Source organism: Podarcis gaigeae (genome assembly GCF_964106915.1).
Source record: "Podarcis gaigeae genome assembly, chromosome: 13".
NCBI classification, from domain to species: Eukaryota; Metazoa; Chordata; class Lepidosauria; order Squamata; family Lacertidae; genus Podarcis; species Podarcis gaigeae.
The window spans coordinates 36,297,206-36,309,836 of NC_139689.1; the positions used below are offsets into that span (position 1 = coordinate 36,297,206).

Sequence of the window (12,631 nt, forward strand, 5' to 3'; positions counted from 1 at the left end):
AAGTGAAGCTACAGGGAACCAGGCAGAGGGCCTTCTCGGTGGTGGCACCAGCCCTGTGGAATGCCCTCCCATCAGATGTCAAGGAAATAAACAACTATCTGACTTTTAGAAGACATCTGAAGGCAGTCCTGTTTCAGGAAGCTTTTACTATCTGATGTTTTATTGCATTATTATTATTATTATTATTATTATTATTATTATTATTTAGTATCTAGTGCAAATCGACTGTCAAATATGAGTATCAAGCAGTCAAATACCAGATGTGACACAAACACCATTATCAAAGTTCTCAAAGAAGCATTTACCAGCTTGTAATACGGACATCTTATGTCTACTCAGGAGTAAGTTCTGTCGAGTTCAATGGGGCAAACTCCCAGCTTGGTGTGTATGGAGTTGCAGACTAAGCCTCACACAGTCATATTTCTTTTTCATTCGTTTTCCCCCCCTTCACACACAGAAGTACATGAGAGCTGTACATAGAAACATATGTACACCTCTATATTTCTCTCACATATTTTTACTTTTGTTGCTGCTGAACACAAACACTTTTTTGCTCTCTTTCTCCCTGCCCCCCTTGCAAATATACATTCAGCATCTTTCAGGGAGGAATGCTATAGGTGTGTGTGTGTGATTTAGTAGGGGGAAATGGCCACTGAAGAAAGGTTAAGCACCTTCCCTCTGTGCCACTTTTGCAATCATGTCCTTCTGAAGTAGCTTTTAAAGCAAACAAACGTAGGTGTCAGATTACAGTTCCCCACGTTTGCAGTCAGTTTGACCGCGAACTTCGACCCCGCCGTGCGCAGATTTCAGTTCTGAGACAAAACCATTTATCCGTACATACCTCTCTCTTTCACACAAACAGACACCCACACATGCTTTGCCTGGTCCCTCAAATGCTCCAATTATGCCCACACATCAACAGTACGGTAGTCCTATCTCCCTTGCCGTTTGCAACGCATGTTTGCGCCATCTCCCAACAGCGCCTTCCCTGCATATAGAACAGCCTCATGAATTAATCAGATCCGCTAGGCATCTCGAGGCAGGAAGCGCAAGGGGCTTGCTTGTTTGTGTGAGTGTGTGTGTCGCTGTGCGTGTAGCCATGTGTGTGGCGAGGTGTCTCCCGGGAGCAAAAAGTCAGCCGCCGCTTAATTGACTACACAGGGATGCCGGGAGTGGAAAACGAGGAACAACGGTATCGGGAGGCATGAAACATCGGCAGGCAAAGTTGGAGAGGTGGCAGAGAACATGTGCTTGCACATACAAGACAAAACACAATACTGCTTACGGTAGTTTTAGAAAGGGCTCGGGTTGCATGGATGCTCTCAGCCATAGGGCACCTGCTCCCCATATCCCAGCTGCGTCGAGGCTGATTGTAGTGGTGCGGGTGGAGCTGTGGTCTAAACCACTGAGCCTTTTGGACTTGCCGATCAGAAGGTCGGTGGTTCGAATCCACGCAATGGGGAGAGCTCCCATTGCTCTGTCCCAGCTCCTGCCAACCTAGCAGTTCGAAAGAACGCCAGTGCAAGTAGATAAATAGGTACCACTGTGGCAGGAAGGTAGACAGCATTTTCATGCGTTCTGGTTTCCATCAGCGTTCCGTTGCACCAGAAGCAGTTTAGTCATGCTGGCCACATGACCCGGAAAGCTGTCTGTGGACAAACGCTGGCTCCCTCGGCCTGAAAGCCTGATGAGCGCTGCAACCCCATAGTCTCCTTTGACTGACTTAACCGTCCAGGGGTCCTTTACCTTTTTTTACCTAGAGGTTACTCTACAAAGAGAGTTTTCTGCACATGCTCAGAGATGCTCTTGTAATGCAGCCCCTTACATGAAATATGCATGCGTGCATATGCAGAAATCCAAATTGGGCATAGATTTGAAAAAGCTGGGGGAAATCTGGCTCTGGATGAATGATAGGATGAGGAACAGAAGAATGTCAAGCAAATGTAGCTTTTTGCACTGCCTGGGTTCAGCTTGCCCTCATTGCAACCAGATATTCTGAATTGTTTACCATGAGCATTGCCACAATTGTTCAGGCAGGAAGAAAAGCATCACTGTACAATTGGGGTGACTGGGTGAGTCAGCCCTCTTCAGCACTCATTTCCATCCAACCATAGCTTTCAGGATATAAAACTTTCCAAGATGGCACACAAGTAAAATTAAAATTTCAAGAATGAAATGCACAGCATAGAAAGGTAAGTCCCAATGAGTTTTTATCAGTGTTTGACGTCATGGAGGGAGGCTACACATTCATATTTTATTTAAGTAATTTTTAGCCTGCACTGCAGCCAAAAAAGGTTTCCTTCCAGAACGGCTTACAGGGTGATTTTTTTAAAAAAGAGGGAGAAAGACTGCCCTCGAGATTACAATCTGAAAAACCATGGCACAAAAGGAAATTGGATTGGTGAGGGAGGAGGAAGAAGGTATGCTCAGGTATAAGTTAATGCCTGGATTCTTAATTACAATTTCTTAACTAATGGCATATTATAGCCATGTTTTGGTTGTAGGTACTGAGAGCCTAACCTCCATCCTCTTTCCGTTCCTTCTAAATCATGCCACCCCAGAAAGTTTTTGCACAGTGAGGTTCCAAATGCACCTCTGTGATTCAGAATAGTAAGGCTACCCTTTCCCCCTACAATGTTTGTGCTGCTTTGTGACTCTTTAAAGGTTTTTATTCATTTTGTTTTAGTTCTTTAGTTGCCCATTGAACAGTTTTAAGAGGGAAGTCTCAACTAACCATTTTTTTAAGTGCCAGAAAAATGCAGACGACTATCCCCCTCCCCGTGACGGGGTGAACTCCCATTGCTCGGTCCCTGCTCCTGCCAACCTAGCAGTTCGAAAGCACGTCAAAGTGCAAGTAGATAAATAGGTACAGCTCTGGTGGGAAGGTAAACGGCATTTCCGTGTGCTGCTCTGGTTCGCCAGAAGCAGCTTATTCATGCTGGCCACATAACCCGGAAGCTGTACGCCGGCTCCCTTGGCCAATAAAGCGAGATGAGCACTACAACCCCATGGTCGGTCATGACTGGACCTAACGGTCAGGGGTCCCTTTACCTTTTATCCCCTTCCCACTTGGTTAAAGTTTCATTTATCTACATTCATTTAATGTTTTCTTTAAAATAAAGGGGGGGGGAATCATTTTTGGTTCCCACTCCTCTTTCTATATAAAGCTAGTGGGGATGTGGTATAGTGGTTAAAGTGCTGGGAAGGACGAGCACTGGGAAGACACGGGTTCAAATCCCCACCTAACTGTTAAGCTCACTGAGTGACCTTGAGCCAGCCGTTTTCTCTCAGCCTATAACCCACCTCACAGAGTTGTTGTGAAAATAAAATGGTTGGCGGGAAGCAGGCATGCCAGCTTCTAATGGTGATGGGGGACTTAAGATATATACTGTGGTACCTTGGGTTAAGAACTTAATTCATTCTGGAGGTCCGTTCTTAACCTGAAACTGTTCTTAACCTGAAGTACCACTTTAGCTAATGGGGCCTCCTGCTGCCGCCGCACAATTTCTGTTCTCATCCTGAGGTAAAGTTCTTAACCCGCGGTACTATTTCTGGATTAGCGGAGTCTGTAACCTGTCTGTAACCCGAGGTACCACTGTATAGATGTACTAAAATAATATGGCACTGCTATTTCCCCCAACTCATATCTAGCATGTGTTTGGGGTGGCTAAGCCATAGAGCGCATGCTTTGACTGCAGAAGGCCCCAACTTCAATCTCACAGCATCTCCACTTAAAAGGATCAGGTAGCAGGTACAGTAATGAGAAGGAGTTTCTCTTGCCTGAGTTAATAACGAAGAGCTGGGGAAATGCAGACCCCCAAGCGTAGTCCCATCAGCTCCAGCCAGCATGGCCAATGGTTAGAGGTGATGGGAGGAGCTTGCAACCCCATTTATGTTCCAGCTGTGTCTTAGGCTGCCAAATGGTCAGGATATGAGTATTTGAAATGGAAGAAGGGGGCATTGCACAAGGAATAAATTCTTCTGGGTCATGCTAGGACGTGCAGAAAGTGACACCCCCCCCCCCAGATTAAAGACGCAGATGAGAAGCTAGGATGGCAATCCTCAAAACAAGCCCTGCCTCTCTGCCTCCTCCCTCAGATGCCAGGTTTGTAAGCTCAAAAGCACAGAAATGGAAAATGCCCAGCAGGCAGCATTGGGCACCATGCCAGCAGCATCAAATTCTTCATCCAACAATGAGTGTGGCTGAGCGTTGGCATTTTGTTTTGGGTCGTTTTTCTCCATCCTTACCCCCCAATAGCTTGGTTTGTAGCTGTGTCTAGAGTTAATTCACACTGCGCTCAGGGCAGGGCCTGCGATTTAAAATCTAGGGCCCTGGATGAACGTTGTGCTCTGTGTGTTTGCTTGGGAAACTGCCTCAGTCCCTGCAAGGTGTCACTGCACACAGGCTTTTGAACCACAGCGTAATAGAATACGTGCCGCCAATTCGAGAACAATTCCTGAGAATTGTGTGTCTCCAATTTGCCATCTCTATGGGGGCCTTATGAAAGGGACGGTGGGTGGCGCTGTGGGTTAAACCACGGAGCCTATGGCTTGCCGATTAGAAGGTCGGTGGTTTGAATCCCCGCGACGGAGTGAGCTCCCGTTGCTCAGTTCCTGCTCCTGCCAACCAAGCAGTTTGAAAGCACATCAAAGTGCAAGTAGATAAATAGGTACCACTCCGGCAGGAAGGTAAATGGCATTTCCGTGCGCTGCTCTGGTTTGCCAGAAGTGGCATGACCCGGAAGCTGTATGCCGGCTCCCTCAGCCAATAAAGCGAGATAAGCGCCACAACCCCAGAGTCATCCGAGACTGGACCTAACAGTCAGGGGTCCTTTTACCTTTTTATGGGGGGCTTATGAATGTGAGGGTGTCTCTCGAGCACATGCAGAATGTTTCCCTTGCCACGTTATTTTTGTTGTTATTGTTTAAACGTCTATCCCGCCCTTCATCCGAAGGTCACAGGGCAGTTTGCAATATAAAAAGAACCCCCCCAAAAAAACCTCCACCCTCCCACCAACATGCCACCTGTGGTGAGGGTCCTAAGGTAAAGGTAAAGGTACCCCTGCCCATACGGGCCAGTCTTGACAGACTCTGGGGTTGTGCACCCATCTCACTCAAGAGGCCAGGGGCCAGCGCTGTCCGGAGACACTTCCGGGTCACGTGGCCAGCGTGACATCGCTGCTCTGGCGAGCCAGAGCCGCACACGGAAACGCCGTTTACCTTCCCGCTGGTAAGCGGTCCCTATTTATCTACTTGCACCTGGAGGTGCTTTCGAACTGCTAGGTTGGCAGGCGCTGGGACCGAGCAGCGGGAGCGCACCCCGCCGCAGGGATTCGAACCGCCGACCTTTCGATCGGCAAGTCCTAGGCGCTGAGGCTTTAACCCACAGCGCCACCTGCATCCCGGTGAGGGTCCTAGGAGGTTTACAAATACTTCTTTTTAGGCGCAGCCCCTGGGTGGCGCAGGGATCGGGAGAGGCCGGGGAGGATTAAGGAGCTTACCGAAAACCTCATCCGCATCTTGGAGTTTGGAGGAAGACATAATGAAGTAAATCTGTGAAGGAAGAGAGAGATGGAGGGAGGGAGAGAGAAAGAGAAACAGTTGTCAGTCTTTACAACTGGCATGAGGAATCTCTAGACCTCCCTGTCTGGCACATGGGAGTCCCTATAAATCACACCTCCTATCCAACCCTTTCCCATGCCCTTCCCAACTGGAATGTCTTCTTCAACTGTGATACAGTGGTACCTTGGTTCTCAAGCTTAATCCGTTCCAGAAGTCCGTTCCAAAACCAAAGCATTCCAAAACCAAGGCGCGCTTTCCCGTAGAAAGTAATGCAAAACAGATTAATCCATTCCAGACTTTTAAAAACAACCCCTAAAATAGCAATTTCACATGAATTTTACTCTCTAAGGAGACCATTGATCCACAAAATGAAACCAATAAACAATGTACGGCAGTCACATACACAATCAATCAATCAATCAGGAGCTGAACTGGGTCCCACATGGTCACAAAAACAAAACAAAAAAGCCTCAAAAACACAAAATAAATAGCAAAAACAGACAGACCTCAGCGTAATACTCTAAACAGAAGTGTGGCAGTCAGAATGGAGCACGTTCGGCTTCCGGAAAAAAGTTCGCAAACCGGAACAGTTACTTCCGGGTTTGCAGTGATTCAGTTCTAAGCTGTTTGAGTACCAGGGTGTTTGAGAACCAAGGTACCACTGTAGTGCCTTGTGAGACATTCTGCCTTCTGCCCCTGCATGCTGCTTCTGCTTTTCAGCTGCTGGGGCGGGACAGGAAGGGAGGGAAGCAGGGATTCACACTTATTGGCCAAATGGATCTGAATAAGGCACCTTAATGGATTTGATTGCTTTTGCTGCTGCCGTCCCTGGAGAACATACTCTGTGTGTTCAAGTCTTGCATCACAACACGCCATCACTCAACAGGGCCTGACCAATAGCGAACAGCCGGCTGCCTGCCTAGTCAACATCTCTGGTATCCACCAGCCTTGGGTTGGGGCAGGGGAGAAAATAATTCCAACCTCCTCATCTAATCCCACCCTCTGCCTTGACGCAAAAGTTGCGTCCATTTCCTAGGGCTGACGGGGGGAAACCAAAGAAATGGTGAAAATACAATTCTGTGTCCAGGGCAGCTGTCTACCAGCTCCATCTGATGCACAGACTGAGACCCTACCTGCCCACAGACTGTCTCACCAGAGTGGTGCATGCTCTGGTTATCTCCCACTTGGACTACTGCAATGCGCTCTACGTGGGGCTACCTTTGAAGGTGACCTGGAAACGACAACTAATCCAGAATGCGGCAGCTAGACTGGAGGCTGGGAGTGGCCACCAAGACCACATAACACTGGTCCTGAAAGACCTACATTGGCTCCCAGTACATTTCCGAGCACAATTCAAAGTACTGTATTGTTGCTGACCTTTAAAGCCCTAAATGGCCTCAACCCTGTATACCTGTATACCTCCATCCCCATCGTTCAGCCCGGACACTGAGGTCCAGCTCCAAGGGCCTTCTGGCGGTTTCCTCACTGTGAGAAGTGAGGTTACAGGGAAACAGGCTGAGGGCCTTCTCAGTGATGGTGCCCGCCCTGTGGAACACCCTCCCACCAGATGTCAAGGAAATAAACAACTATCTGACTTTTAGAAAACATCCGAAGAGAGCCTTGTTTAGGTAAGTTCTTATTGTTTGATGTTTTATTGTGTTTTTAATATTCTGTTGGGAGTTGCCCAGAGTGGCTGTAGAAACCCAGCCAGATGGGTGGGGTATAAATAAAGTGTTGTTGTTGTTGTTGTTGTTGTTGTTGTTGTTGTTGTTGTTGTTGTTGTTGTTATATCTGAACTCACAGTGAACTATTGCTTAGGCCTGTCTACCAGCAATTTTGACCTACCAGTAACTTTGGGTGGGGTAGGAGAAAAGATTTATTTAACTACACAGGAATCTGCTTTATACTGAGTCACATAGTACACATAGAACCATAGAACCTAGCTCAGAAGGTTCTTGCATTGCCTATCTTAGGTTTCAGGCAGAGGACACCCCCAGGCCTACATGGAGAAGCTGGGGATTAAACCTGGGACCTTCTGTGTGCAAACCAAGATGCTCTACTATGGCCTTCAACCACAGAGCAATATATCATTGTCTGTTTTCTGATGGCCTGGATAGCAAAAAGTTGTAGCATGTGCAACACCTCCCATGTCCCAAGCTGCATTTTTGTTCTCATCCATCATGTCCCAGCTGCACTTTCGCAAAAAAAGGGGTGTATTTTAGATCTGCCTGACATTATAAAGGCCAAGCTAGCTTATCTGACGTATTCTTTCTAAGCCATGAAGGATAGGTAAAGGTAAAGGTAAAGGGACTCCTGACCATTAGGTCCAGTTGTGGCCGGCTCTGGGGTTGCGGCGCTCATCTCCCTTTATTGCCTGAGGGAGCCGGCGTACAGCTTCCGGGTCATGTGGCCAGCATGACTAAGCCGCTTCTGGCTAACCAGAGCAGCGCACAGAAACGCCATTTACCTTCCCGCCAAAACGGTACCCAGTGGCGTAGCGTGGGTTGTCAGCACCCGGGGCAAGGCAAGTAATTTGCGCCCCCTAACCCGTGGATTTGCACCCCCTAACCCATGGATTTGCGCCCCCTAACCCTAACCCCCAGATGTTGCGCCAGGTGCGGCCGGCCCCCCCTGCACCCCCATGCTACGCCACTGACGGTACCTATTTATCTACTTGCACTTTGACGTGCTTTCGAACTGCTAGGTTGGCACCGAGCAATGGGAGCTCACCCCGTCGCGTAGAGTCGAACCGCTGACCTTCTGATCGGCAAGTCCTAGGCTCAGTGGTTTAACCCACAGCGCCACCTGTGTCCCTAAGCCATGAAGGATATAAACAAGTAAATAACCACTGCAGGTTTTTATCAAAATGCCCATTCTTTTGGTGCATATGAACTTCATACCCGTCCCAGTCCAGAAAACAAATGAAGCAGCCTGTTGTTTCCAAAGAGAAACACTGCTAAAATTGCATGTAGTTGGAACATGTGGAGGGAAACCTTTTATGGGAAATATGCAAAGAGCTGCACATGCAGTATCCCCCAGAAATTGCCTTTTGTCCCAAGAGGCATCTTTTACAGGGCACAGCTGCTTCCAGATGTGCTCGCAAAAGCTCACGTTAGCACATTTGCAGGGTCAGTCTTCCCTTTAGAGGTGCAGAGCTTCTAATTATTATTCACTTCCTTCCCAGGCGCCTGACAGAGGGAGATTCAGGAGGGGGAAATGGGGAGGAAAAAGCAGAGAGGGATGGAAGAGCTTGTGGAAACGCCTGTGTGCATGAAAACAAAAGAGGAGGGGGAAGAAGGGATTCAGAAAAGTGTAGGTCTGCAGAGATGGAGAATGGAGGATGAGAAGAAGGGGGAATTGATGCATAGGCCGAAGGTCCTTGATTCATGCAATAGCACTCAAGACACGTGAAAAATGGTAACTGGGCCAGGATCACACCCAAGGCCTAGATCTGAGCTGCCAGCCCTCTTCTAACTCAGCGCACAGCAGCATTAAACGACCCGACCCTTTTCTTGCAAATAAGGAAAAGCGATGTGCTATCCAAAAGTAAGAGCCTTATTTTTGTGTTGCATTTCTCTATTCCACCCTTCCGCTTAGCTCACAGCAACAGTTCAGCCTCACAACAACCCTGGATGGTAGATTAAGCTAAGAGAGGGAAAGAGGGAGATATTGAAAAGGCCACCCAGCGGGGACCCAAACCTGCTTTCCCTACACCTAAGCCAAACATTGTAGCCAATGCACCATGTCTTCCTAACCCTCTGAATTCACAGTGACATGCCGGGGGGGGGGGGGGGCGATTAGCTGCTCAGAATCTCTTCCAGGGTTGAAGAAAGGCAACAGAACGAAGGAAAAGGGGGAGAGGAAATCCACCCACAAATTGGATTTTAAAAACACAGTGTGGAATGGCTAGTGTTGAAGGCCAGGAAAGGGGCTTGAATAAATGGCAGTGGAACCCTCAGCACACTTACTAGGGAGTAAACAGAACAAGGCTTGTTTTTGAGCAAACATGCTTAGAATTGCACTGTAAATAATAATAATAAATCACGCACACACCATGACACACAGTCAAAGGCCCGCCTATAGACTAGCGTAAAGAATAACAGGAAAGAGAAAGAAAGGAAAGGGAAAAAACACAAAACAGGAAGGCAATTCGAAATACTGTCCACATCTCAGGTATGGGCATAGTTTTAGGATTATACTAATGAGGTCGATGAAAGGAGAATTTCCAAATACTCTCTATACTGCAGAAATGATGATAAAATACTGGTTTGAATGTCCAAACCTGCAGGGCTATGCATGGGGACTCCCAAATATGCAAAAAAGAAAACGAAAACATGTCCCTGTCCCACCACAATAATAAGAGGCCGGGAACGAACGAAGGCAAATTTCCTTGTGTTTCCCATTCTGATCCGGCGTGCGGGAAATCCTGCAGCCATCCAGCCTTTCCCAGTGAGAGCAGAAAGGAAGGAAAAAGGGGGAAGAGATATTTCGCAGGGCCAAAAGGGCAAGTGAGATAAGAATGGTGATGTTGATGGTCATGGGAAATCTCCAGCGAGCGACAATGCAGCAGCAGCAGCAGCAGCCCAGATCCAAGACAAGGAGGAAGGAGGAATGATGGAAAGATGAGCGTCAAGAGAAAGTGAGCCGCTGAATTCAAGGGCCTGCATTATCACTCATTCGTGATCCCCCCCCCGTAAACAGCACTGCTTCCAATTCTTAGCCCCCCCCCCCACTTTCGCTGTTAAGGACTCTCTCAAAGTCCGGGTGGGGAAATTGAAATGGATAAAACCCACCAAGGAAGGGCGAGCGTGGCTTACCTGGCGCGCGGAGGCATCCTCAGCAAACGCCTAAAGGTCTCCTGCAAATCCCACGCCCGGCTGCCAGGGCCATTTTCCTTTGCCTGCCATTCCCTTCTCTGTTAGTCTCCCGCCGGTCGTTCTCCCGATGCTTTATCTTCTGGTCCTTGCGATGTTTGCCTCAAAAAATAAAATAAAATCAAAGCATCATCGGGAGGCGAAGCCGGAGGTGAGAAGGAGGGAGAAACACAGACAGGTTGCAACTACTTTGCGGTGCTGGATTTTTTTTCTGTGAGGCTCCTCGGTTTTGGGACCTGTGAATTCGCCAAACTGGGATTGGGATGGTCCCAGGGAGATAGGGGGAGGGGGAGGAGGCGGGGAGTAACTGGAACCCGGAAGCAGCAGCAGCAGCAGCTTGGCTGGAAGTCATCCGGAGCAAGGCGCGCTCACTGCGCTGCTTTTCCTGAAATCCCCGCCCAGATGCTCTCGCTTGGCTCGGCTCCTGTGTATTCCCAGGAGCCCGGGATGCGAGCTGACGACGCGAGGCTCGCCTGCCTCCTGAGGCAGCAGGGAAGGGGAAGGAATAAAGGGGCGGGATGGAGGGGAAAGAGATGGGAAAGGGGTGAGGGTGCAAGGAGACAAAAGCGCAGGGGAAGGTTGCAGAGTCTTCGCGCTGACATGCCCTCCAACGTTTCTCCGATGAAAAGAGGAGCGTCCTGTTCCATCATCATCATCATCATCATCATCATCATACCATCTATACCCCCACCAAGCTGACTGGATTGCCCAAGCCATTTTAGACGCCTTCCAACACATGTAAAAACATAATAAAACATTACACTTTTTTTTAAAACTTCCCTGTACAGTGGCACCTTGGGTTACAGACGCCTCAGGTTCCAGACTCGGCTAACCCAGAAATAGTACATTGGGTTAAGAACTTTGCTTCAGGATGAGAACAGAAATCATGCTGCAGCGGCGCAGCAGCAGCTGGAGGCCCCATTAGCTCAGGTTAAGAACAGTTTCAGGTTAAGAACGGACCTCCAGAATGAATTAAGTTCTTAACCCGAGGTACCACTGTATGTGCCTTCAGATGTCTTGGCTCAGGGGTCACATAACTCCATAACCTCCAACATTTCTCCAATGAAAATAGGGACATCCTAAGGAAAAATGGGACATTCCAGGATCAAATCAGAAACTGGGACGGCTTCTGTAAATCTGTGACTGTCCCTTGAAAATAGGGACACTTGGAGGGTCTGCCTTGAGCTCACAGGTAAACCCACGCACCACCTGGATCCTAAGCATCATCTCCTTGGTTTGGGCTTTCAGAGATACCTGTTCATCTCCTGGTGGCTGAAACATCAAGGGATCAAATCCTGTTGCCTAGAAGGCTGCCCACTCCTGGGTGGACCTGGAAGGTCACTTAAAGGCCCACTGGGGGGTTGCGGCCAGATCTAAGGTGGGGCGCAGCAGGAGCACTGCCAGCATGCAAATCTAGGGTGAAAGCATAGGATCCAACTCCTGGGGGCTGAGGTCCCTTTGCTCCCCCCAATAAAATATTTGAGGGGGGAGGCTAAAGTTGATGGGCATGCCATTCAAATGGTGCGTGTGTGCTTCCTCTTGTGATTGACTATGCAAGGCAAGGCTTAGCTGCCTCCCCTATTTTATTTGATTTTATTCAGGTTGGCACACGGGGGTTAAGAAAAGGGGTCCCCAGACGCATGTTTGGGTTAAACGTGGGTTCTGGGTCTGCAGTGCCATAGCGTGGGGGTGTGCAGGGGGAGCCGGCTGCACCGGGCGTAACATCTAGGGGTTAGGGGGTGCAAATCCACAGGTTAGGGGGTGCAAATCCACGGGTTAGGGGGTGCAAATTACTTGCCTTGCCCCAGGTGCTGACAACCCACGCTACGCCACTGTGGGTCAGAACAAGTTGATGATCATCTGGGCAAAAGGCACTTGTGGTAGCTGCACCTTACAGAATACCATGGGGCAGTGACCCAAAAGTTGGCATTTCACACTATTTCCCTTGGATTATGGGATGCCCTTTTCACTGCTATGTGAAACAGCAGCCACCAGTTGTTTCAGATCACTCGTAAAAATATACTTTTTTTGGCCAGGGGAAAGTTTGAGCTTCCTTAATGTGTTTGAAGTACCCAGGTTCCTGTTTTATATGCCTTGACGCTACCATTTTACTAGTTTCATGTTGTGTTTTTGCTTCCACGACATTGTTTTGCTTCTATGTTGTGCATCGCTTAGTTTTAAACATTAAGAAGTAT

At 48.4% G+C, this 12,631-nt stretch overlaps 1 protein-coding gene across 3 annotated transcripts in view; it reads right to left on the minus strand.

Annotated features, from left to right (window-relative positions):
• SAMD14 (sterile alpha motif domain containing 14) overlaps positions 1-11,014 on the minus strand; it is a 29,812-nt gene extending 18,798 nt beyond the window's left edge. For 2 of the 3 annotated variants that reach the window (XM_083709642.1, XM_083709641.1), the window contains exons 1-2: positions 10,380-11,003; positions 5,502-5,553 (exon numbers count right to left, since the gene is read on the minus strand). In XM_083709642.1, the coding sequence (XP_083565768.1) occupies positions 5,502-5,541 (40 nt within the window). In that variant the 5' untranslated portion in view covers positions 5,542-5,553; positions 10,380-11,003. Of the gene's footprint in view, positions 1-5,501; positions 5,554-10,379 lie in introns of all 3 variants that reach the window. The other variant, XR_014557475.1, reaches the window with a different exon arrangement.
• Positions 11,015-12,631: the final 1,617 nt, after the last annotated feature.